Below are 26884 nucleotides of genomic sequence, written 5' to 3'. Positions count from 1 at the left end.
GAAAATCTAGATGATTGATTGATGTGATTTGGGAAATCCTGTGCATAGATAGCATTGCTACCTAGGCCCAGGTGGCAACTGAACACTTTACCCAATGTGGCTGTCCTTGCCAAGGCGTAACTGTGCAGAAGGTACTGGCTGCAGAGATGCCTTTGGAATTAAAAAAAAAAAAAAAAAAATGAAATCAACAGAGATCAGGAAGAGATATGGAGACTTTCTCAGGGACATCTGGGGAGTGCTTTCTAAATCAGCTTTCATTCTCCCTACCAAACTTCTAACCACCCTGGCCTTGTCTCTGCACTCTACTGCTTGTGACTCAAATACTTTCAGTCAGGAACTGGGCAGGAAAGATGTCTGGAGCCAGCGTGCAGCCACACGACAGACCTGTGCGTGGAGTATCTTCCCTGTCTTTGTTCCTCACATTTAGAAAACTGCTCCCTGCCTCGTGTCTTCTAACCTCTGCTGGAGAACTGACCATCCACTACGTGCTATAGCATGAGGTGAGACAGGTGAGTATCCAGGGCACAAATGACAAAGCAAATCAAACGTCTGATCATCATAGTCCTTTCCAACTGTGGCCATTTACTCCAGTTCCCTGCAGGACAGCCAGGACCAGCCCCTGGTGGTCAGCCTCTGAGGGGACACAGGCAAGGACAGCTGTGGTTCCTTTAGCACTCCCTCCCTGCAAGCTACTCCTCCAGCAGGATTTTATCCCACATGGCATTTTAAGCTAACACGAAGAATTCTCCTGCTCCTTTTAGGCAGAGGTTTGTAGGCAAAAAATCATGTTATAAAGAAGAAAAAAAAAAGGTTGCAGTTGTGCAGATGAAGTGGAACTGAAAGCAAGGTTGTGAAACTGCTAGGAACTAGACAAGTGGGACAGGGCAGTTGCAGAGCACTGAAGGGCTTGCAAAGATCTTGCCAGCCATGTGTGCTGCTGTCCAGAGCAGGATGCACAGAGAGGAGACATCCCCAAGGGGTGCTTACAGATCGATGGCACGCAGAGAGCACCTGGTGTGGAGCTGAGCATCGTGGGTGAAGCAATTAACTAGTTGGAAAATACAGGATAAACATGCTAGAATCTGATAGGGGAGTACATGACAGAGAGAAGATGGAACAAGTTCAACCCAGATGAAGGGCAGCCACGGGATACATGCAGAGGGCTGGACAAATGGTAGCCCCTCCACGTGCTCATCAGCCACTGGCCACCGCTGTACACTTGTGCTCTCCTGTGTCAGCCCGAACAAACATCCCTCCTGTGAAACCTTGCTTACAGCCTGGCCTGGTGGCAGGGCAAGGCCGGGAGAACTTGGATTAGAAACCAGCTCTGGAGCCCTCGGCTGTGGCCAGAGGAGGAGCAGCTGCCCGCTGGGGTGCAAGTAGTGGGAGGGGAAGGCCTGGAAGTAGCGACCACTGGTGGCACCTCAGCGTGTTGGCACAAAGCGCCTGGGCACCTGGCTCTGTTGAGTCACCATGACAGCAAACGCGCCCCTCTGCGTTGAGAAAAGCTCGGGGATCAGGACGCAAAGTCAAGCGGCTGCTGTGCCATGGCAGTCACGCCAGCCAGGAGCAGCCATGCTGTGCACGGGGCGAGGAGGCGAGCATGGGGCAAGGCTCTTGGGGGTCCGCCCGGGCCAGCGCTGCAGCTATGGAAGCTGAGATGTTTTCCCAGGGCAGGTTAAAGCCGGACAGAAGTCAGCATTAAAGACAGATCTAGAGATAAGGAAGCTGAGATTTACATACATTTACTTCGCCACATCATTCACAAACACACTTTGATCTCAAGTCATCTGTTGCTATAATTACTGAGAGATGGTTGATACAAACACACTTCCCACTGTGGCTGGGTCACTGCAGCCGGGACTTGCTCTAGCACTGACCCAAGTCTGCGTTCCCAGTCCTTTCTCTGCTAAAAGGACTTCACGCTGTGTGTTTTCCATCAAGTAACCTGGGATATCCAACCTTCTTGACCAGCAGGCAGTTAGCCCTTGACCGTGTGTGTGAAGCCAGCACCGTGGAAAGAGGCTTGGGTGTAAAGGAGAGCTATAGGCTCTTGAGAGCTCATCACGGGCAGACAAACTAATAAGCCGTGCCTGGGGGTAGCTCAGGATCAGACAGTTCGGGTGCTTATCTGCGGATGATCGCTGCAGCTTTTGATGTTCTCCTGCTGCTGTTTGGACATGCCCACTCAGGGAGCTGTTCCAGAAAAGCCACTCCACGTTACAGTTTTAGCAGAGTAAGACAGGATTTGATCCTCGATGTAAACATGCCTTCAATAAAACAGGTGCATTTTATCTTTTGCAGCTCCCTACCTCACAGCCTGCCTCCACCAGCAAGGTCAGTGCTGTGTGCCTCCCATGTGTGGATGGCATTCTTACAGGACGGGCCACAACTTAGGGCTCTTGTCCAGGATGCTGCCTGTGAGCTGCTGAGGACATGCCAATGTGGGGAAGAAAACGCTGCTTCATGAAAAAAGGGAATATGGAAATGATAGGGAGTAAAGGACAACAGCAGAAGAAGGACTGACAATTAGCACTCAGACACAGCCACCTGAAAGGCCTGAAGGCCACCCAAAATAAAGACAGTGTTGCTAATTCCAGAGATGGGACCAGAACAATACGCAAATGTCTCTGGGTGCAGCACGGAAAGAACGAGAGGTCTGTGGACACACCATGCATGCTTAGGGCCTCACTTCAGTAACCACAGGAATGCTAAAACACTTCTGTGTCTTGGCCTGGATATCTCCCATCTCAGCGCAAAGGCCTTAAACCTTCCATTAAGCATGATGAAGCTTTGCAGAGTTTGTGTGCAGAGCATAGCAGCCCAGTCTGTGCACCAGAGTGGAAAAGAGGATTTGTCTCTCGTTGTTTCTGTGGGGAGGGAGAAGGGGTTTGAACAAAGAGCTGGTCAGGGAGACCAGACACCAATGGCTTCCTAGAGTCTGGTGCGTGACATCCCACCCATTTTGTTAGAAATTGCCTTGGTCCCGTCTGAACTCGCTGCTTTTTCTGTCTTTCGTGCCAGCGATAGGAATGACATCAGAAGCACTGAGTCATGAGCAGATGCGCCTCAGACTCCGCCACGTTAGCCCAAACTCTGTGCCCTCTGGTCCTTTGAAACCTTCCTTCAGCAGGCCTCTGGCACACACATTAAAGGGCAGTTTTTCGATGTCATCTAGTGCCAGTCAGAAAAGAGGAGAGCTTTTTATTGGTTTTATCAGTCTGCATTTTACATTATCAGTGGTTTCCTTTTCTGCTTGCTTCTCCTTCTCATCTATGCAGTTTCGCTTGCTTCTAGGCTGTTTACACTCACATCATGTATGTTAAGAGTTGCCACATGATGATTTGATTTAAACAAATAATGTAACAAGTAGCATACAGGAAATGAGACAGAAAAATATTTACGGGAAGTGTAATTTTGGAGGAACAGGACATTTAGTGAAGTTTGTTTCAGATGCTTTGTTTGGAGGTTCTTTTGCTTACATGTCACATCATTTCGTAGGCAGAAGGGGGAATTTCCCTGTGTATGTAATTGTAAGGTTTTTGTAATAAAACTACAGAAGAGGCCCAAATGGGAGACTTTGAAAGGCCAGGATTTCACAAGCAAAAGGACCGTGTTGAAAATGCCAGGTTAATCCTCAGTGATGTAATGGAGAAACAATTATCTAAGAAGAGCCTTCTCTGAGTTTCTTTTGTTCTGGATAAAAATCTGGCTAGCTTGTTCCAGAAAGTCATGGGTGCACAAAGCCTGCAGCTTGCCCCAGGCCCCAATACATCCTCGACATCCTTGAACCTCAGCAGAGAAGCCTGGTGTTTCTGTGATCTAGAGCTGGATGCGAGTTCCTGCCCTTCCACGCATGGCCAGAGGGTAGGTCCTGCCTAAATCGTTCTGGTGTTACTGTCCATCAGGCCAAGGGAACTAAGAGTAGCTGTAGGCAGTCATCTCATGCAAATCCACAGGGTTATCAGCCTGGCAATGCCGTTCACCGTTCCTGATGCTTGAAACCTGAGTCCCACTTCGCTCCCACACGACCCAAGGCAACTCTGCCACTTGGAAATCAAAACCTCTTCCTGTCTTGGAGCAGGAGATCTCAGAAGGAGCGATGTCCCGAGGGAGGGAGCCGACAAAGCACTGGCCCTTTACTACTTCTTGCTCCTCTACCTCATCCTTCTGTAGATCTTCAGTTCCCATCATGACAAGATAAGTAGGATCTCTTACAGGCTCCCTCCCGAGAGCCCTTACAGCAGAGCAGTTCTTCAGTCCCACCATATCCTTTCTCTCACCACATCTGTTGCCATGCCCAGGAGTCAAGCTCTTGCTTGCGGGAAGCCAGCTCTAGTGTGTCTGTCTTGACAGAAAAGAAAAACCTGACATTTTTCTGTCCCAATCTTTAGTCCCTGAGATGCACAAACACTTCCCAAAAACAAAATGTTTTTCTGGGACAGGAAGTTGAGATATGGGCTGCAGTCTGGGATCTAGACTCAATATTAGAGCATCTTTCTTCCCTTCAGGTTTCCTTTTCAGAAGGGCTGCTCCTCTTCCCTCATCCTGCCTCCAAAGACTATAATTTTCATGCATTTTTTTTGTGTTATAGTTTCCTTTTCACAGTTATGTTTAACACTGTGTCTCAGGCATTAAATGCAATAGAATGTTACTGACTTTTGACAACCAAGTATTTTCACCACTGTCAAAACAAACACTAATATTATGGCAACAAAGCAATCACAATGTCAAAGCAAGAAGATCAAGTTCTTTGGGATTCCCTTTCTGTGGGAAATGGCCAGTTCTAGAGTTGTGCTCCTGCTTGACCATGGGAAATGATGGAAGGTCACTGCTGAATGAAAAGAGGCTCCATGGACTTGAACCCTCCTGCTTTGCAGATATCTCCAGTGACTGTTAACACAAATCACTGTGTGTGTGTTACATTATCAATGAAAATGCAGATCCCTTCTGGAAGGAAGGAACATCCAAGATCTCTCACACATGAAAACAAAGTGTTGTATCTCACTTTATGTTAGCTTGAAGACAGACCACCACACAACTGAGGTGTTCCGAGCCAAATCTGACCTCTGGCTCTGCAAAGGTTAACCTCGCTGAAGATCATACATGTCGTAACAGCCCAGTTACCAGCTCTCGGGTAGGAAAGCAAGTGGAAAAGTACTGCCAGGGTACAGTTCCCTCACTCCTTCATCAAGGGCTGATGACACAACATAGCATGCCTGGTATCCTCCATTTCTCAAGCGTCCTCTGCACTAGGGAGGGACCTCTTCGAAGTCTGTAATAGATGGAGCTGATAAAGCATGCCCACAGTGGCTACGAGGAGCTGGTAGGTCACCTGAGGCATGGCTCAGGGTGGCAGCATCCAGAATTATGTCACATTTGGTTGATCCAAGCTTCGCCGCCTCGATTGCAGAAAAAAGATAGGATCAAAGCACCTATAAATAGTTTAAGTAACCCATAGTCTTGTGCAGGAGTGTAAGGAATACTGTTTTTTAGGTCACAAAACAGGCAATTATGTGCCAAGAGGAAATTGCCCAAATATTTCCAGTGTGTTTTTCCTTTTCTTAATTTCACCTCCATGGTATGTCAGTTCCAAAGGGTCAATTACATTTCCAAAAGATAAATGTTTCCGTAATTATACTAGGTTCACAGTTAAACTAAAATGTGCCTGCAATCTGTCACTTGACTAGGGGAAATGCCATGGGCATGGCTAAGGCAGGCCAGGTAAACCCTGAGCATCTTCACCTAATGACTGCCTTTCGTTTCAGTTAATTGCTCATCTGCCTTGAGAAACACCACCGCTTTCTCAGGCTACCCAAGAGCCAAGCTTTCTGCCTCTGTTCTGTGCCTCGATCATTTCCTGAAGCCTGTGAAGGACGCAGTCTCTGGGGGGACAGCAGGAGACAGCACAGGAGCATGGTGGTATCCTGAGCCAGGAGGGAATTTCACTGGGAGAAGAAGGGAGCATTTTAAATATCCATAATGCCAGAAACAAGGCAGGTCAACTCATCTATCTGACACAAGGAGTCTCACCTAATGAAAAGCGATTCCTTTACATTTGAGTCTCAATTTTTAATTCACAGAGTTTGAGATAGTTTGGGAAAATAAAAGGCATGCAATGAGAAAGAAACCTTCTGCGGGGCTCCCTGCAGGTTGGATCCCTAAATCACCAAGTGTCTACAAACAACTTGGCCCAAGATTCACTTTGAAGGTTTTCCTGGCACACCCTGCCAGTGTCCACAGGAAACAGCCGTCACATAGGCAGCTGCAGGTCGCATTTTCCATCTTGTGTGCAGAAAGGGGTGTGCAAAGCGTAGCATCTCCTTCCAACGTCAGCGTCGAGGTAGCGAGGAGGTACTGAGCACTGAGCTGACGTCAGGACAGCAGCCTGGCTGGCGGCACTCTGCTCTCCTGGGGCCAGAAACCCATGGGCCGGCAGAGCAAGCGGCCTTTCCCTCTCCTTTCTGCTCTGCCCATGTACTCGTGGGCCCATATCCAGCCAGATGTACACCTCACACGCTGGCCTCATCGGAGATGGGTCGGCCTGCTCTGAACAGAGGGACACTAACTGGGAGAGAGGTGACAAGCAGCAGCCCACTCCGGGAAACTGTTTATTCGTGCCACTAGTCTTGGGAGTTGTGTAACTCTCTTCCAGCTTCTGTTGCTCCAGCCTCTTTCTTCAATATTTGGTTTGTTTCTAGAGATTTTGTGTGATTCATGAGGCTGTTCTGCAAAAAAAGCAAATGGAGGAGAAGCCCACCAGTGGGGAAAGCTCTGGCCACAGGAAGGAAGCGGTTAGCAGACGACGTTCAGAGCTCCCACTCATAGGCAGCCCTTCCCTTCCAACAGGAAGTGCTCCTGCTTTGAAGTTTATTTGGAAGGCTTTAAAAATACTAATTGCCTTGCATAGACCAAATGGGATACGAGGAACACTTTGCAATGTAAATATGCTCCCTTGGTACACTGAGAATTAGATAACAAGACCAAGCTCATACCTCTCATAGGAAACACAGCCCTGACAGCCAGCTCAGCAGAACTCGTTAGAACACACGCACAGGTTTCTTCTTTGCTCTGCTCGTCACTACCATCGTCTCTGTCTCCAGGGGCCTTGAGTTACTGTTGTGCCTTTATTCATAGTATGTGGTGTATGTAATGAAAATGTGACATTTGAAAATGAGTACGCTTAGTATCAGTATGGTAGTTTAATGTTTCATCTATAGCACTAGCCAAAGGCCTTTCTTCCAGAGAGCTCTGAAATTCGCCAATCCACCTTTGTCACAGACAAACAAAATAAGCTCCTGTTTCCCAGTAAAAGCATACTTGGAAAGTGACAGAATTAATTGTTTGGGCAGTGTAGAGACACAGTCCTTCCCTCTTCTGTTGCAGGGCCTAACCTGCGGCTGTTGGCGCTGATGCATGGAGCTGGAGCTGTAGCAGAGTCTCCAGGAGGACAGGGAGGTCACGTAGTACAACAAACTGTCATGGAGCCAGGTCCCAGATGGGAGAACACCCATAAACCAGAAAATGTAAGTGATTGATTGTTTCTGCAAGATAAATGCACATAGAGTTAGCTGGAGCCAGTCTGAACCAACAAGGGCATGCTGGGACAGGGGAGGCATGTGAACAGGGAAATGAAAAATTGACTACTAGTAAGAGTGGGTGGATTTTAGAAAAGATGTGTTACTCTTGCAAGTAACAGATGGGATGCCAGACAGAAAAGCATGGAACTATTGTCCCAGCCAACTTCTTCCTTGGCCACGCTTATAGCTATTTTACCCTATCCATAAAATATGCACTCTATCTATTGCCCTGTAATCTCAGTCAGCTTTTGGATCCATGCAAAGGAATAGAAGAAAATAGGAGCAAGGGTGTTTTTTGTAAGTGGTAATTCTCAAAACATCACAACGCAGTTCGACAAAGAAATTTTGCCTTCCTGCAGCTTGTGGGCTTAATTCATTGTCCTTGTCCCTCAGCCAGCCCTGAATGCCCCGAGGCTGTGACCCAGCTGTCTCGAGCTGTCTAGCTGGCTGGCAGAGAGACCAGAATCGGGTCTTCAGCGGGGAGGGAACCTACCAGTTAGAGGAAACTGGTCGGAGGAGATATCAAGGACTGTTTTTTCACTCATCTGATATGCTTCTCTAGAACTAAGGGAATGAACGTCACTCACATTCAGTCATTTGCAAATAATCAACCTAAAGTAAACCATCCCCAGTTACTTCTCCTTCAGGTGTAAGCAACTTCCAGGTCCTGGCTGGGTGGGGGATTTCCTGTCTGCGTTTAGTTTGTACTTCTTCCAAGGCTTGCGGTTTGCAGGGTGGTTCATGCCTTCCATTAACACCCGCTGGATGTTTAACTCATTTTTAATTTTACAACTGGGGAAGTGAATCCTGTCTTCTGCAACTGGCAGAATTCATCCTGGCAGCTGAGACTGTGCCTTCTTCTACCTACTGTGAGCCAGAAGGTTTGCTCAGTTTAGTTCCATGAATACTGCTGTGATAATAAAGAAAAGAAAGTGAGATAGATACAGAATCACACAAGAAAGGTAGGAATGGAACAAACATGGCAACAAAACTCTCTGGCTTTCACCTGTGACTGCTTCATCTTGGCACGTTTTCAGTTGAGCATCATTTGCACCTTGGAGTCTGGTGGAGCTGGGGAAACAGCATCAACTTGGAAGTGATGCATTTCCCCACTTGACAGCCTCACAGATTCCTTTGTAGACATATTTTAACAAGCTAGGTCGAGAAGGGCATTTTTGTTGAGGATGAACAACACCAAAAAAAAAAAAGGAAAGAAAATATTTGTCTTTTGCCTCAGCCTGAAAGCATGTTGTGTAGAGTGAAAGGAAGACTCGTAAGAACTTCGGTGTTCACCAAAACATTTCATTTTTCCAGCCTCTAATCCTGTCTGTTTTCATCATGAACACATGTCAAAAGGAAAACATTTAAAGGGTTTCCTTGAAATCAAATGACATGAAAACAAAGTGAAACTGAAATGAAAAATGTCACTCTCCCAGGTCCTTAACTCAGTCTAACATATTTGCCAAATCCAAGTTAAAATCCTTGTTTGCTGAAAGTGTATTGCTTTGAGTGTATAAACAGTCCTGCAGATTAAAATAATATTAGTTCAGCCACCAAAGTATTTATATATTTTCTTGCCATAGTTTCTTCTCAAGCATCAAGCCGCAGTATCGATCTTTACAGTTTTGACAAATGCTAAGCCACAGGCTTCACAGGCCAGTGGGAACTTTTCAACAGAACCTGCAGAACATGCTGTGGCCTCGACATACCAGTCCCCTGGGATGTCCTGGGTGCAGTTAAGCCCAGCACTGCAGTGTCTCTCTTTCCAGGTAGATGCAGAAGATCAGCCCCCCCCATCAGTACAGAGTCCCTGAAGTGACAAGGAGGTGTCCCCCATGCCTCCTATGCCAGCTGAGATCTTAGCATGGAAGTATCATTGAGGCACTTAAAAGGTATTTCGTTTGACCTGAAGTCATGAGAAGAAATTTTAATTACAGTCAGAGTAAAGGTACAGTCACAGATATATGTATCCATACTCACACAAAATCCATCTCTGGGGTGCAGTGTTTCAGTCACATGCCATAAATGCATCTCCAGGACACATTTCTGTCTTGTATCATAAATACAGAGTTGGCATGAATTCAAGCAAGGTACTTTTTAGACAGCACCCTTTCTTGATCCCCATTCCAAACCTCTTGTGATAATAACGGTAACAGAATGCTACTACAAGGACCTCTTGTACTGAATTTTCCAGTAGGAGAGAGGAATTGGAAAGCATTAACAGCACCCTAGACACCAAGTCAAAGCTCCCACGTCTGATTTGCTTTTGCTAAATCCGGAGAAGGCTCACTTTGGCTAACCTGTGGCTTTTCATCAGGAGATATCAATATATACAACTGCTCTTATTGTTTGTTTGTTTGTTTGTTTTGGAAAATGGAAAACTTTTGAGGAAACTATGAAATCAGGTTTGGGAAAACATGTCGTGATTCAAGTTTCCTTGCTCATACCAGGTATGACTCTAAATGTCTGGCATTTCGGTGTTAACAGCCCACCCCACAGCAGCGCACAGCCCAGATACCGCGAAACTACTCAGGACAAAGCGAAAATTCTCCACAGAGCAGAAGCAAACCAGAGCTGCAGCTTCCCTGTATGCCATCATCGTCTTTAGACGATCATCGTCGGGCCCTCAACTCGCATGAGTCTTGGTGCTTTAAGGAAAACAAAAGCTATGATGTAGGGAGGCAAAAATGTTCGTTGTACTCTTACTCTATACTCTTCCACACAGGATGTGCAGGATGTTTATGTTATCAACTGGAGGTCTTTATCCTGCAGGGACTGGAAGTTTTTGAAGAACTCCTCTGCGCGTTAGAGCCGGGCCAATGGCAGCACAGCTGAGTCAAAGAGCAGCTCTCAGGGCTGAGGTCTGCGTGGCGTGTGAAGGATGTCTGGGTGGCTGTACGTGCTCAGCTCCTGGAAAGCCAGTGGGAGGCTGGGATCTGTCAGAGCAGCCCAGGCTTCCTAAGGGCCTTTGTTCACACACACCGAGCTGCTCCCCTCTGCCGATGGCGATGGGACAAAGCCCAGCTCCACACAAAGCAAACACCCCAGCGGAAGCTGTGATTTTGCAGAATAGCTCCCACTGCCAAGATCTCACAGGAGATTGCTCGCCGTTTACTCAGTAGACAGAGCTTGTCTTTGCCTGCTTGGTCTTCTGCCAGGCACACTCAGACACCGGCTGCTGCCATTGCTCCGACACGCCAACTGTCTTCCGAGGTGTTACAGGAACCCAGCTTGCATGGGGCCCGCTCCTTCCTCCCTAATTTGCCTTCTGCTTTGATCCTGAAAAACTGAGCAGGCAGGGCCTGTCTCATCTCCTTTTCGTCATGTCTGGCTGCGATACTGGAGGGGCTGAGCAGCAAGGGGCCTTGCCCAGTCCGTGTGAATGGACACTGTCCTTAGGCCACAACTGCAACATGGTCCCCATATCTCTGCCCACTGAGGAGGCTTTTCCTCCAACCCAGCAATCTCTCTCTCTCCTGGTTTCTCTCTTTCTTTGGACAAAGAACAGAGAGGTGAGTGATTGAAACTGTTTTGCCCTGCATTCACAGAGGTCTGAGGGAACTGGAAGGAGGCTGTGGTGAGGTTACAGGTGGCACAAGCATCATCTGAGAGTCTCAAGAGTGAGGACATTCAAAATGGGGATTTTCCTCCCTCTCTCTCCTGAGGAATTCTCTAGGAACCAGGTATTTCTTTGGGACCTAGACAGATGCAAGATACACGCACATACCTGGAAAACTGACTGGAAATTCAGTCAGAGAAGCAGGGAGAAATGAAGTGTGAGCACTGTGCTGCAAGAGTTCCTTCAGAACCTGCTCTTTGCAGGCAGCACAACATGGCACCATGTGGCGCAGACAGACAGGGCTCACGCATGTCACTGAGTGCCGGATGCAGCAGATACTTAGAAGCACTTCTCCGCCAGCATCATACAAGGCAAGGGGTACTGCTTTCCCCTGTTGGCAGAGAGGATGGGGTGTAAGGATTGGTTTTGGCAGAAAACAGGGCTCCTCTGTGCAGTTCCTGAGCTTGCACTGACTCAGAGCTGCTGTCAGTCCTGTCATCTAGTGAGGGAGAGATGTGCTTTATCACCAGTCCTGGTGCCTTGACACTTCTCTTGGGAGATCCTTCAGGGAAACACAGCAGCAAATCTGCAAGTATCACGTAATTGTAGATAGGTCATTCCTGAAGCTGCAGGTACCTGGAAGCAATTGTTTTGACTAATATCCTGTTGCATACCATGAAGCAACAGAGAGGAAAGACTAACAGGCACATTATCTGCTCAATCAGAAGTCAGCACAAACTTCCGATGAAGAGCTGGGAGCATCACCAGGAACATTCAAACAGGAATTGAAGGATGAGGAAAAATACTGTATAGCCATCCCTATTGTAAAAGCTATACTAAAAAGGTAAAAGCAGAAATGTAGGGAATTTCTCACTTCAGCTTTTCTGTTGCCTGCTGAGGTCACAGCAGGAGATTTCTAGAGCAAAGGGCAGACGTGACTCAAGAGTCTACGAAACTTCACCAGGAAATTGTCTCAAGCCCCCCAGTAATCACATCAGAGCACTTCACCATGGAGCTGGGCACAGCTTGGACACTCACGTGCTCTCTGTGCGTAGGAAGAGCGCTCCTCTTCAGAGGGCCAAGTCAGGGATTTGTACAGATGATGCAACCAGCCCAAGGGTGCACGTCAAGAAGATAGCTTTGGATAAAGGGTATCTCTTCCAAGTTGCCAGGTGTCTGACATATCTGCCAGAAGACCAGATGACTCCATGGGCATGCAGAGCACAGAATCACAGAATCATCTAGGTTGGAAGAGACCTCCACACGAAAAAACAAGTGCAAGATGTGACACTCCTTGTGGCTGGGATAGCCCTTCAAGGCCACCAACAGAGTGCCAGAAAAACCTAGCACTGCTGGCAGGTCCCCTCAGTAGCATCCATCATTCAGGGGATACTAACGCAGAGTCCTCGAGGCAGTACAGGGATACGAAGCAAAGGAGCCCAGAAGGTGGCAAAACTCCCAGCAATCTGAGCCCCCTCGGGCCCCAGTCCAAACCCCATTACCTTTGGCATGGCAGCCAGGCCTGTGGCTTGCAGCTACACATGTGCTTCAAAATGCTACAAAGGGCAGGTTGTCTGGGTCCTGCCAGGAAGAGGTGTGAGTAATCAGCCACCTGAAGCTGAGGTTGCGCAGGGTGGAAGCCTTGTATCAGTTGCCCAACCATCACCCCCTTCCTTTCCATTGAAGTGCACGGCATGCGAGATAAAATCAGTTCCAGACAGATTATGACAAAAAGTGGAGTGTAGGTGTCTGACAGATTTTTAAAAAATAATAAAGGACATTCTTATCCAAGCGGATTTCCTGGCCTGATGAGTGAACCTGCATGTTTCTGTTCTACCTTTGGCGTGTGCCTGTGCAGCTGGACTTGCTGACACAACCCTGTCTTTTCCTACAGAAAAAGGATCAGTTACCCTGGCAAGTGGCCTGCTAATGTATTCTCTGTCCTCGCCTCTGTTGGCTCAGCCGCAGCACCAGCCCTTGTGAGCATTTGCTGTGGGGCAGGTACACAGGTGGGAGCCGGGGAGAGCCAACATCCCCTTTTCTGTATTTTAAAGCAACTTGGCTAACTGTAACAGGATAGCTCAAACACTTTCACCTACTGCTCACACCCTGTGTGATCTCAAGCATGCTCATATTTCCGGTCAGATAAAGCATTTCATTCAGCCTGGGTGATTTTTACTAACTCCTTGATTTACCGAGTCCTAAGTAAACGAGCAGCCCTGCAGTCAATTTGCAATGCACACTGGAGCAGCAGCTTAACAAAAAGGAGCCAGTGAGAGGGGAGGAGAGGGGACTGGATGGGCAGCTCAATTCCTGAGCTTGTCCCAGATCAAGCTACTCGTGTGCAGAGATCACGCAGGGGTGCAGGGGAAATTTTAGGTCTTTTAACTTGGTCCAGCACTCTTCTTCTTAGACTGTGTCACTTCTTCATCAGAGAATGGAAAGACAGGCCTTTAGGTTTCCACAGACATCACCACAGGTTTGTAAGGGCTGAACCTAACTCGACAAAGTGCTGGCATTGGCCTGACGCCTGAAGCATAACAGGATCCCTTCTGTTCCACCCAAGGAGCAGGGACAAGGGGACTGGCCATCCCACATCTGCCAGGGACCCGCATCTTTACCGGAGAATTCAGCAAAAGTTCCATGTTTGCTGCTTAAGAAACACACGACAGAAATCTCAGGATTTCACAAGCTAGAAGGCAGGAGCACAGTAACAGGGAACCACTGCAGGCATGCAAAAAAGTTTCACTGTAGAGGAGGAAGCAAGGCTTTTCTGATCCTGGAGACAAAAGGGGATGTCTCAGCCTGTCCTCTACAAACCCAGGCAGTTCTGCTACAGGCCACAAGCTTAATGCCACACAGGCCTTCCAGATAATGCTCTGCAAGGACAGATCAGAGGAGATGGGATGGGCCAGCCCTGAGTCCTGTGTGTCCTCAGTGTGGTCATTTAATACAGGACAACCACTGAATGTCTGTGAGATGTGCTATCTTCTGCGAAGGCCCAGAAGTGTGTCCTCACACTGAATGCAGGGAAGACCCACTACACTGTTTGCCTGGAGCCGCTAGCTCCAGTGCAGCAAGGGTGGGAACCTGTGTCCCACAGGCTGTCCAGGTATTCCAACCCTGGCCAAGGGCTTGAGCTCATTGAAGCTGCGGCCCTACAACATATGAGAGGGGCTGCCAACCCAGCTCTTTGTGAGCTTGGAGACCATCTCACTTCAGTCTTTCCTGCAAATAGAGCACGGCTTTCTGTAGTCCTCTGTGTATGCTGAAGCCCAGAGATGTCCAAGGTTAGATGTGCATGCAGGAACAGTCTCCTTACCTCTCACCTAAGGTATAAAACCACATGGTGCAACACTGGACCAGTCACAACTAGCCAGCAGTGCCAGGAGGGAAAGCACGTGGGACCTAGTGCCTGGCACGGATCTTGTCCATGCATCCAGATACCTCTGGGGACTATAACAGCTAAGACCCGCAGCAGCAGCCTGCAAGCAGAGAGTAAAAAGTGTATGTCCATGTGTTGCTGAACAGGGCCCCCAGCTCCAAGAAAAGCCTTGTGTTATGACCTGGCAGTCTGTCCTATTTTTCCTCTTTCTGTGAGTACCATACTAGAAAAAAGAGGGTACACACATACACATGCACACCACTAACAACACTCCCACCAAATCTGTCAAAGCCAACTCTTCCTCAGCATCTATGCTACCGCTGGACAATGCTGTGCAGCAGGCAGGTTTGAACTGGCAGCACAGCACATGGTAAGCTGCTTAGCAGAAGATAAAAATTGCCTTTTTTTAGGACAACAGGGCAGGACAATGCTAAAAGTTAGGCTGAACTGCCTAAAGCCAGCATGGTCGTCAGCAAACCCAAGCAGCACAGTAGTACATGGCTCCAAGGCTCCACACAGCTACTGTGGGTTGAGAATTGCTAGATTTAGGTAGCATTCTAACAAGTTTGGTGGATTCTATTTTTTTTTTTTTTTTTTTTAAGTAGCGTTTGCCTTAAAGCTCTGTTTAAAACCAGAAGCTACCATCTAGCTGGCTCAGAAACGCTGACACTGGTTTAACCTTTGTAGCTCTGCAGCTCCAGTTCTCAGCACCTAGCTCAGGGCTGCTGTAGCTGGGTTTTGGTGCCGTCTGTGGGAACACCGTGACCTCTGGTGGCCACGCTGGAGCTCGACGAGTCCTACCCTCGGTGCTGAGTGCTAGGCGTGCAGGCGGATTCGCACCACAGGGACTGAGGAGCAAGGATGAGCAAAGGCAAGCCCTGGCCCTGTTGGACTGCGACCATTGTCCAGTGCCACTGGTTTGTGCAGAGGGGTGGAACTGGCGCAGACTGGTGCCCGCAGCCCCCTCCCCACAGAGACACACACAGTGCCAGGGGAGCAGCTCCAGTCGTGCTGGGGCTGCCGGTCACTGGAGGGGACTGGGCAGGAGCACAGCCAGCAAGCAACTCCATGCCCATGCCAGGTGGTTTTCTCCTGTTTATGAAAAGCAGCTCACTGCAGCCCAAAGCAGAAAGGGTTTTAACTGGGCTTTAAACCCTCCTTTCACATATATTTCTTTGGATAGCCTTCACCACACAAGTGCTATTCCTGCATCGGTCCTGCTGTGCTTTCCTTTGTCAGGGTAGGTGGTGGCAAAGCGCTCCCCGGTATGGCTGTGGTAGGCCCAGACAGCTACAGAGACGTGCCTAAGGATAAACAACTTCAACTAATTACTTCGGCAGCTTTCTCCCTCCCAGCCACACGCACACCTTCCCAAGCCACCAGGAGAAGAACGCAGCCTGCAGCAAACCCACTGTCCCTTGCATCATCATTTTGGGGCTGAAAGCATGCAGGTTGAGAGTCTGGTGTCCCCCAGGAGGGCAGGTGGAGTCAGCATGCGACCATGCTCTAATTACCAACTTGTTCAAATCATTGGGGATGACATGAAGTCAATGTTTGGCTGTACTTTGGTCTCAGATTACTATTAATCTCAGTGTGTTCAGCATCCACAGTCTATCACCAAATGAGGTCAGGAAGGCTTGTGCTGATACCTTCAACCACTATGTGTCTCAGGACTTCCCTAATTACCAGGAAAGCCCCATTTCTCCTTTGCTTTTGGACTAGATTTATCAGGGAGCTAAGCTGACTAGCCAGTGAAACAACCACACCTGATGCTTTTTTTTTTTTTAGCAGCAAATTTGGTCATGCAAGTGCTAGCAAAGCTTCGCCCTAGACTTGTGCTCTTTTGCAGGTTGCCTCCTGTTTTGTAGAAAGGCAGGAGCTGGCCCAGTTGAGAAGCATGAAAGCATCAACTCGGTCTTTGGCTCCTCCTTGTCCCAAATGGGAGCCAAGAGGCCAAGGAGCAAGCTGGTTTCCTTTTGTGGATGCAGAACTTGTCTTATTTGGGATCACCCTCAGCTGAATTTCTTGACAAGGCCTCCAGGCACAGCCAGGGACTAGCAGAAAAGTCAGACCATTCTGCCATTGCCTAACTGGAGATACAGCAACAGGAGAGCCAGAAATTGTTCATTCCTGCAGCCATGAACTGCATGCTCCCTGTCAGCCCCGTGAGCTGGGAAGCACCTCTCTCACCTGCTCTGTCACGTAGCCCCAGCACCCTGGGTCAGCCAGGAGATACGGATCTGGCTGGGGGAGTCTCGGCTGCCCTGTGCCTCAGGTCTCACTGACAGTCAGGGCAGGGATGAGTCTTTTTTCTTAGGGCTGTGTCTTGGGGCCCAGCTGTTACGGGGAGCGCTCTGAAGCCACTCTATAACACTAACCCCAGAAAACTTGCTTTCTGAAGGATCTTCACACACATATATGCATCAGCCCCCTTAGCAGTGGCTCTTCTTGACAGGCATTCGTATCTCCCTCCAGTCAAGCAGGCTGTCCACCTGGTAATTTATTACACTGCTGCTAGCAAAACACACGTGGCCTGGAGCAGCTGTCAGTGACCACTGACTGCCCTCTCTTTCCCCAGCAGTGAAATTTTCAGCTTCGAGGCACAACACTGTGCAGCAAGGGTATTTTCTGCCTTGGCCTGACCTTCACCGTTAGCCTCAGGATCCACGTCTGTTGCATCACAAAAATTTGTTCCCGCTATGATGTCCTGTATCAAGAAAAGCATCATAAGCTTATTGTTTTCTGATATAAGGAGTAGGAAGTGATCACATGCTTGTCCAGGCCAAGAGAAGTGCACAACTCAGGCAACCACAGGGACTTCGTTCTTGTTTGATGGTAATTGCCCCTCTGTACTGGAATCCTTTTCCTTGTGAATGAATGAGTCTGAGGTAACCTGGTCCCCCACTTCTTTAAAGTGAGGAGGCTGTTTGGGCAGTTGAAGAACAGAAAAGGCTGTTTTTCTCCTCCCATTCCTTTTCAGACTGAGGATGTCTCCAGGCCCCATGCATTTCTCAACCCTTTGTTATCATTTTATTTTCTAGGATGAACTTCACAGAAATAAACAGGATTTGATCATTTTTGAGCTTGCCCTGACCCCCTGAAGATATGTCACAAAGGTAAGGTGGCTTTCACTTCCCTGAAGGCCATAGTTAGCAAAGAACTGATCCCAAAAGATGGTGCAAAGCCATCTTAAAGTGCAAAGGCTTCCCCAGCTCAGGCCAGGCACCACTAGACCCTTCCTGAACACCCTTTTGCCTGGAACAGGTGCATAGAAATGGACCCACAGTGCCTGCTCTGGACACTCAAACTGAGTTACAGTGCTTTAATATTACCATACAACAGTCAGAATTACTTGTTTTTTTCTGTTATTCACTCCTGATCCTCTCTACAGCTCAGTGCCTCTTAGCCCGTTAATGTGTGCTGTTCTCTCCATGTGTAACAATCAAGTTAGAAATCTTTGATCTATTCACCTCCTTGGTATCAATTGCTTGATTTGACAAAGAGTGTGGAAGCACTCCAAATCGTGCTCAGAGTGAGAAAAAATACCGTGCATTCATGATGGCCTGATCATGATGGGACAAGAAGAGATTCCACAGAAAGAAAAATAAATCTCCTTGTCATGACACAGTCAAGAATACACTGTCAAGTGAATATCTGCAGGGCAAAGGCTACCCACGACAATCATACAGTTACAATCCAGACACATCTACTACCAGTATGAAGAGGCAACGATAGGATGGTGCAATAAAATAATCAACAAAAACAGGTTTTCTAGTTGGGAAGAGAGCTTTGAACAAGCCTCTTTAAAACCTGTTTGTAACCCGTTTGTCTGTCTCCTGAACTTTCCACCTTGCCTAGTTTTTTTTCTTTCCAATTTCAAACATTTTGAACTTGCATCCAAAAGTAGGAACTTCCCAAGTATAACTGCAGAGAGTGGCAATAAATAAAAAAATGTTGTGATGTACCATCTTTTAGGAGAGGCACCGATGTTGTGGTAAGGGTGCCTGGTTAACTGTTTCTCATTGACATCAGGCCAGACCATCGATCACATGCCTTGTGCTTTCTCATCCTGAATCTGTGTTCATGTTGATTTTTCAGGTGATTCCATCCCATCAGTGGAATGACCAGGTTTGTTTTTTCCCCCTTATTCTTTCTTTATTCCCTTTCCCTGTAATTGAGAGGCACTCTTGCCTTCTAGGGCATGTTTGGATAGTGTAGCCAACTTGCAAAGTATTTCTGCCCACAGTGTTTTTATAGACTTGGCATGAAAAGCAACCAGAAGACAAAGTAAAAACATCTGGGAAAATGTAAGAAGTGCATAGCCTGGACAACAGGTTTGCAAGGCACAGATCACCTAGCAGGACACAGGGAGTAAAGAGCCAATTTCCCTGCTGTTCCTACTTCACAGGCCACATAACTTTCCAAACTCGTCATAGGTAACAAAGCCAGGAGGCTTCCTGACACCAATCCTTCTCCATAGTTGCCTTTGCTCTCCAGTGAAGGAGTCAACTTCTGCAAAGAACATCACATGCTCCACAGGACAATTAACAGTGATGGGGAAAGAGTTTCAGTTAGATATAAGTCTATCTTCTCAAAATAGGTAGGACAAATTGTCACCAGCACCCTGGTGGTGGTATTGCTGACAAAAGCAACCAGCAATGCCAGTGCTCACAGGACACAAGGGTACTGAAGCTGTTACTGCCAGCAGTGTTGATGGAAAAAAAAAAAACACTTAAAACTCGACTTTCCAGGATGTGCAGACATGAGTTCCCATCACTTTAATTGATAACAGTTGTGACTGAATCACTTGGTGTAAGTTTCATCTCCTTAAAAATTGAGCACATCCTTCCTTTCCACTCCTCTGTTATGAAGGGCCATTCATAATAGCACATGGGCAGAGTCAAATGCTTCGCAACTCCAATCATAGCTCTGGTTAGACTCAAGCTGATCTCTCTGAGCTCTGGGAACACCCAAATTACCATCTGGGTTGGAGTAAAAATCCCACTGCAATTCTTATCAACACCATTTACGTAAGGGACAGGGAAGCCATCACAACAGCTTCATCCTCAGCACAGATGACTACCTAATTTAATTGTGTGTTCCAGCCACAATGAAATAAAATCCAGCAGGCATAGTCAGGACAGACAGTAAGTGGATTATCTAGGTCACCAAATAAAATCCATACCCTAACATCTTAATTTAAATTTCTGACACAGTTTACAGTCAACATTTTAAGTCAAAGACTTGGTGTGTGTTGTAGCCCACAAACATCCTGCCTGAAGACTCCTATAGGATTGTACCTGAAGGAGAAACTTTGTCACAACCAGAATTTTCAGGGGGTGGTAGACATTTCACCCTATAACCATGCACACAGTGTGAGCTAGGCACTTAGATTCTTAAGCTATTTTTAATAATCCGATCCTGTGACCATAGTACCTTAAAGTAAGGGTGATAGTGTACCATTTCAGTGACTTGGTGCCAAATTCAACCACAGAGCTTGGGAAGAAGCAACATACCAACTGGCAAAAGTCACAATACTTGGTTATGTGTCCCTAGTGATTTTAAAAGCCATGCATCTCTCCATCCAGTTTTTCATCTTCAAGAACTCCAAAATACTCTTGGCAAAGCAAATATCCCTCAATTCTCCTATTTCCATAGAAATAAAAATACAGGAAAACCTGTCAGCTGTCAAAGCCACAATTGTACTATCTTCCACTTGAACAGTTGCCATAAGGAATCCTCCTCCTTGTGTTTCATGTCAAGAGAGTTTTGGTTATACCATGAAGTGAGATTTGTCTAGGTAAATGGGGCTTAATTTCTATAAAGTGTTTCTTCTTAGGAGGTTTTGCAAGCAGACCAAACATCACTTTTAGAACTTAGTCACATCACTGAGCAAGCAGTAAGAGCACTTCACAACTTACTCTCTGGCTTTCTTTTTGTAGTTTGTGCATCTCCTGCTTCCCCCCCCCCCCTTTTTTTTTTTGAAGGAAGTACTGCCTAGGAAACAAAAGTAAATTTATCAAGAACTATTTCCAACTCTTGCTGCATAAGGTGGTAAAGCTATCTAAAACAGCCCCTGGAGCCTGTATGCCTTCTTCCCTCATTGTTGAATTTTGTATGCCCAGCTGCTTGGTCACAGCTCCTGCTGTTCCATCAAGTTCAGCAGAAAGCAAGTCACACTGATGACGACAGCCAGGCCATGATCTGCAGGAGTTCTTCTCCCCATACGTACTCACACACTAACACAATTCAGCTCCTATGCTAACGTTGTTTCCGCTGCTTGCTCTTTTCCCACCAGTTCCAAAAAAAATCCGTCCAAGGATGGAGTGCACGAGCAGAGCTTAATTTAACACTACTTCCAAACATTTCTTGTTACACAAGCTGAGACTATGACATGACTTGTAAAAATATTTATATTAACAAACCAGTCTTCTCTGGTCTACATCAAATAATCTTATGATCAAGTAACTACTGTGTGTTCACAAAAAAAGCTCTAAGTTAGGCAGCTACTGAAGTCAATGCTTTTAGAAAAAGCAAAAACTGAACTATCCCACTATGTGCTCATTTGATTAGCCCCCCAGTTCAGTGTATTTTATTCATTTAATTTGTCACACTTGACTGGATTTTAAACAATTTGAAATATGTATTAAAATATATTTTATTAAAACAAGACAAGAGAATTAAATGAGTACTAAGTGGACATACCTATTTTTGTTACCAAGAACGGATGCATTTACTCTATTCAGTTTTTTCTTTTAAAATTCAACCTTTTATTCACTCATCAAGAGCCAATAAGTTATATAAATCATAGTAGTTTTCATTTCCTTACTGAAGTAGTCAGATTTTTTTTAAACTTATTTTTATGCTGACTTGGTAGCACATTAGATCCTTAGAATGAGTATATTGGTCTTTGTTTTTCCAAAGAGATTCTTCTTAAAAACACTACCTTGCTTGTGCACATTTCCGTGAAGCCTCTTCCACATTATTAGCATAACATTGCAGTTCCCTCTGGTTCCCTCCAGGAGGTACCAAATGCAGCTGTACCAGGCGTCAAGGCACTCGATGCTCAGGTCCATTCGCACCTAGAGAACTAGCTCAGGAGGGCAGCAGAGTGGCCAGCGCACACCACAGCCACCCCAACCCTTCCACCTCGCCACTGCTCTTTAAAGGAAGCCACAAATTACACTGAAGCTCCATGCTGAGGGCAGAGGCAATGATTCCATTTGACAGATGTTAAACCAAATACTTCTGTATTTAATTATGTTAAGAGTTCCAGAAGGTTAAAATGGTAAACAAATGCACAGAACTCCTGTAATGACAATGAACAGCACTGTCATCCCCATAATTTAAACTGTGTCTAAAGCAACTTCTAAACAAGTAAAATTTGGGATACTCATATAGAACTTAGTAATTTTTGTTTGCTTTACCTAGTATGAAGGGTTTCCAGACACTTCAGTAACTTATAACTAGTCCCAGAGTTGCCACTTTCCCCTCTGCTTCTTGTAAGCAGATGTTTTGTGTTGTATACCAATAATAAGTTTTTTCACCACTAACAATGCAATCTAGTTTTCATTGTAACACACAAAAGAACATTAGTCTTGCTCCTCTTCATCCCCATCCTCATCTTCATCTGCTTGATCTCCGGATTCAATATCATCCTCATCTTCAACCTGAAATGAATAAAGATCTGTTGTGAGCAATAAGGTCCTTTCCGTCAAAGTATACAATCCTTTGAAGATAAAACAAATGCAGAGGGAGTGAAAATAGGCTTAAAGGTAACCTAAAATCATCATGCTGTATCAATTAACACTTCAAATTGTCATCTTGCAATCTCACAGTTTAACTTCTACACGTGCTACAAGTACCCCCTAGACTAATGTTTTATCCAGATAGCAAAAGCTAGACCAGATTAACTGTTAACTACCAAAAAGTAATCTTTAATACATAAATGATTTGCATCAGAAAGAATGATTGCCTTTGGATAAGAAACACAGGCTCAAGTCTGGCATTCAGCCACAAGAACTGCAGCACATCAGCTAGTGACATCCACCTTACAGTCACAAGTTCAGCTGCAAGCCACAAGGGTTCTTAAAATCAACTGCCCAGAGTTGCTCTCAGATGCTGCAGTGACCATTTGCAGCATAGCTGGAAAGCTTTAGTTGCTTGCTAAGTAATCACTTGGATTTTCTGCAGAGCAAGCCCTTGGATCATTACAATGCCATCCTTTGTTTTCTAGCTGGCAGCCAGGACAAGCAACAGCAAGGGCAGACGGTCAGATAGCATTCCAGACACATGTATACAGTACAAGGTGTTTTCATCACAATGCTTATGCAGGTACCTCTGAACACTGCTTCCAAGAAGCAATTTTCTTGCTAGCTGCCAACTTAAGATCAAAAAGCAACTCTGGTAGATTCAACAGCCCTCCATTTACAGAAGGATGCCTCATCAGATGTGTTGGATAAAGCACTGTCATACCCAGACCGCTCAGGCCAGCCTTGGACCCGAGAACGTGCTTGAAACATTGTTTTGCTTACCGGTACACCAAGATCCTTCAATTTATTCTTCAGGGCAGATAGTTTCTGATCCTGGTCAGCCAAAAGCACCAGAAGATCATCCTGTTCTTTTTTTGATTCTGCAACTTCTTGCTGAAGTTTGCTTTTCTCATCTTGCAAGATGGCAACTGTACTGTTGGATGAATCTAGGTGCTGTTTTAGTGATGCTTTTTCTTCAGAAAGGGCTTTGACTTCACTCTGGCAACAGGAAAAATCCCACAAAGTCACACCTTAAGCAAGGAAAACGTGCTTTGTTTCCTACAAACACTTCCCATACACTACTTGTAACAGGCCGATCCCCACCAACCGTCCTGTGGTCTCACTTCCACACTTCCTTAACTAAACTCCCCCTATTACCAGCCAAGAGAAAGGTAGGTAGGAGTTTTAAAGAGTGGCTACCCTCCCCCAGTCAAGTCAGGTTGTCCATGTCACAGTAAAGCTATTTCCTAGACCCTTCTTCCCCAAGTGAAAAACAACAGAAGAGATGCATTCAACTTCCCTTCTGTTGTCTAAAACAGAAAATCCTGACAGTACAAACCCCCTCCATCCAAAGCATTTCCAGTTGCACAAGTCCTAACTGAAGGCTGAGCATCAAGTGACCTGGTGTGGCGTTCATCCAGTACTGACCTTCAGCTCTTTCACTTCTTGCACAAGTCGTCCCTCTAATTCCAAGTTCTTCGCTGCTGTTGCACTGCTGTCACCTAAAGCAGGATCTGCACTTGTGTTCTGTGCAAACGAAAAAGCAGTGTCAGGAGCACTGAATGCCTCACATACAAAGTCAGCAAGCCAAGACATTACACAATTACTTGTAGATGTTAAAAGCTTACTTTCTTGCTACAGCATAGCCAAGGTATGGTAGTTATTTACATCATACAATGGAAGGCATTAGAGAACAGACTGATGCTTTCTGGGGTCTGAATACATGTATATGCATACACAAAAAACAAGGTATAATCTTTAATTCACAGAAATTATGGTGTACAGAGTTTTTTCTACACCAACTCAGTCACTTACAGGCCACCAGCTCTCACTCAGATGGTTCTTAAGTGCCAAAGGGTTGATTTTTTTGTTGTTGTTTTGACTTTTAATTAGGCTAAATATCACAGCATGGTTGAGGCTGGAAGGAACCTTAAACCTCATCTAGTTGCAACCCCCTGCCACGTTCAGGGACATCTTCCATTTGCGCAAAGCCCCATCCAACCTGGCCTTCAACACTTGAAGGGATGGGGCAGTATCTGCATCTTTTATGTGACTACTAAAAATAGGAATAGTGTGGTGTAAGCCAGCCCTTCCTCAAGTTAAGGTTTCCAAAATGTGGCAGCTGTCTTTCAGTTAAAACTATCAACACAGCATGAACGTAAGATAATGCTTCTCCAGTTGTAGCACGTTCAAGTCAGAGCTCTAGGAAAGGCCAGCAGTCTGTTGGATGGCAATGAATTGGCCTGACAGCTGGTGGCAGCATGAAACACTTGAACGTGCCTCTGCCACACAAGCACACATGGCCAACACATGTGAAATGGAATCTCATATGGCAGCTAAGCCTTTTTACACTGGAAAATATCAAAACCCTTCCTCACCAAGCTCATCTGTGCATTAAACACTTGATCTTTTCCCCACACAAAGTCCTTTTCCTGTGATGTTGAAATCATACTTTGATGCATTAGTCAGAACAAGCCAGCCAGAAACAAGAGTTTCAGCAAATCTAGCTTCCTTATCTTCATTATAGCAGAGCTACAAAAGCAGGGCACACAACAGCTACTCTTGTTCTGCTTGAGCACCATCACTGAATGCTCTCCTTCCAATTGTTCACGTGGCCCACAGACCTGCAGCTTGAACCATGAGCTCTGCTGCGGAAACATGTCAGTAGCATGTTCACACAACTCCCTAACGAGGTATGCAGGCTCAACATATACTTTCTGATGCCATTAGCTAGTTCTGAGGACAGGATTGCCTCTTTTTTAAAACCTTTTCTCAAAGGCTTTATTGGCCATTTTTTCAATATAAAATATTTAGTATTCAACATGTAACATATGTTTATAGGTCTGTGCAGACAGATGTACCTGTTTGCCAAGCAATTTTATCTAAGTTTCCAAAGTAGTATCCTTCAATATTTGAAAAATAATCATCCCTCTAATGTACACTATATCATGCGTTGTGCTTCTTAAGAGGTGTGCTTCACAGGAGGGGTTTGTTTGTTTTTCCCCTTTGGTAACAGTAGAAACTTAAAACAATGAATGACTTCTATAAAAACACCAAGGACCGATGGCCTCACAATTCACAAAGCACTAACTTCAGTAACATCTACTCTTTCCTCAGGAAGGATTTGTCTAGGTAATACATTACTTCATTTAAAACAATGTTGGAATTACTTTCTGATGTGCATGTTTAAAACAAGCTTGGTTTAGGACAATAGCTACTGACAGCACAGGCAGGAAAGTTTGTCTCAAAAGGAAAAATAAGTATTTTACTAGTACCATTACTTGTAGCTTCTGATTCTCAGCCTGAAGCTTAGAGATTTCTGCAGACTGTAGTTGTATCTGAGTCCTGAGCATTTCTAATTCCTTTGGAAAACAAAAAAGGAAAATACTTTTAGTTTTAGAAAGCAAAGCAGTTCTTCCCACTAGCTTTTTGTTAGGTTAAATGCTACCAGAATAATTGCTTTGCACTAGCTACACAAGTGGAAGGGTGCAAATGTCTTAGTGACAACACAGCAACCGTTTCTCTAGAAGACAAAGCTAGGCAGCATCCCTTCCACCCCATACTCTGAAGAATTTCTTCTCTATGCAATGCCCAAAGCCACCTGCCAGACTAATGTTTATAACAGGGTTTCACACCACTAGCACTCCCACCAGCATCCTCTGTGATATCCATCCACTCTTTGTGCAGAAAGCCACTAAGGCACATCAGCCTAGGCATTCTTTGTTTTCCAATCACAATTCCCAATCAAGTTTTTGCAAAACCACTAGATATTTTTTGCACAACAGCTATGCGAAATCATTGAACCTACAGATACATAAGCACTTGTTCTGTGCTGTACATCTAATACGTGGAAGCTTTCTTATGAACACTTAACAATACTTGGCAATGGATAAACACAAAAATCTCTCAAGTCTGCACAAGTTGACATTTCTACTCCTGGCTTAAAGCTGCTTAGCAAAGGCAAGCAATTCATTTTTGGATACATGATCTCCACGCTCCAAGATCAGTACTATCATCACAAAGGAGGGCCATCAATATTATCAGGAAGCTCAGAAATCCTGACGCTCCCTGAAACTTGACCCCTCTCCCTTCCAATCCTGAGCTACCGCTGTTCACTTCAGCTTTGCTGAAGTAACGCAAGTTCACCTTCTGTAGTTCATTATTGTGCTCCAAGCCACTGGATTTGCTCATCTGTGAAGACTGTTCTGTTCCCGTTTCCAACTGCAAAGGCTTCTGTAATAGCAGCAGAAAAATCAGCCAACTAAACAGACTAAATATAGTTACGTTGTCCAAACACAGTAAGCTGTGTGCTTGAATCACTGTTCCCTGGTTAAAAGGTGAAAATAGGTTAATAAATGCATGTCATAAAGCTCTCTGATAGCAAGAGAGCAGCTGAATGGTCTCCTCTAACGTGGAAGCAAAAAATAACTTTCACAACTGAAACACAGAAGGCAAGCAAAAAAAGTGTAGATTCTACACTACAACAGATCAGCTGCACCAGCTACTCCTGGGAACAGTGTGAAGCAAAAAACAAGCGAGAAAAAAAACACATGCTCCTGTTAAGCCATCCCCCACTGTATTTCTTATTATCAGCACAAAATCATAACTG

The 26884-nt window shown here is 45.8% G+C and overlaps 1 protein-coding gene and 1 long non-coding RNA gene across 8 annotated transcripts in view; one reads left to right on the top strand and one right to left on the bottom strand.

The window, feature by feature from the left end:
- Window positions 1-26884, top strand: part of LOC121069444 — a 91678-nt gene that overhangs the window by 56029 nt on the left and 8765 nt on the right. The window contains exons 6-7 of the long non-coding RNA XR_005819430.1: window positions 7387-7526; window positions 17566-17640. This is a non-coding gene — a long non-coding RNA (uncharacterized LOC121069444). The remainder of the gene's footprint in view (window positions 1-7386; window positions 7527-17565; window positions 17641-26884) is intronic.
- USO1 (USO1 vesicle transport factor) overlaps window positions 21271-26884 on the bottom strand; it is a 33392-nt gene continuing 27778 nt past the window's right edge. For 5 of the 7 annotated variants that reach the window (XM_040555633.1, XM_040555634.1, XM_040555638.1 and 2 more), the window contains 5 exons: window positions 26422-26508; window positions 25551-25637; window positions 23704-23802; window positions 23059-23274; window positions 21271-22194 (listed from right to left, as the gene is read on the bottom strand). In XM_040555633.1, the coding sequence (XP_040411567.1) occupies window positions 22117-22194; window positions 23059-23274; window positions 23704-23802; window positions 25551-25637; window positions 26422-26508 (567 nt within the window). In that variant the 3' untranslated portion in view covers window positions 21271-22116. The remainder of the gene's footprint in view (window positions 22195-23058; window positions 23275-23703; window positions 23803-25550; window positions 25638-26421; window positions 26509-26884) is intronic. The other 2 variants (XM_040555637.1, XM_040555639.1) reach the window with 1 other exon arrangement.

This window comes from Cygnus olor, chromosome 4 (assembly GCF_009769625.2).
Source record: "Cygnus olor isolate bCygOlo1 chromosome 4, bCygOlo1.pri.v2, whole genome shotgun sequence".
Lineage (NCBI taxonomy): Eukaryota > Metazoa > Chordata > Aves > Anseriformes > Anatidae > Cygnus > Cygnus olor.
Note: the sequence above shows the minus strand (reverse complement) of the source record. Positions and strands in the feature narration are given on the sequence as shown.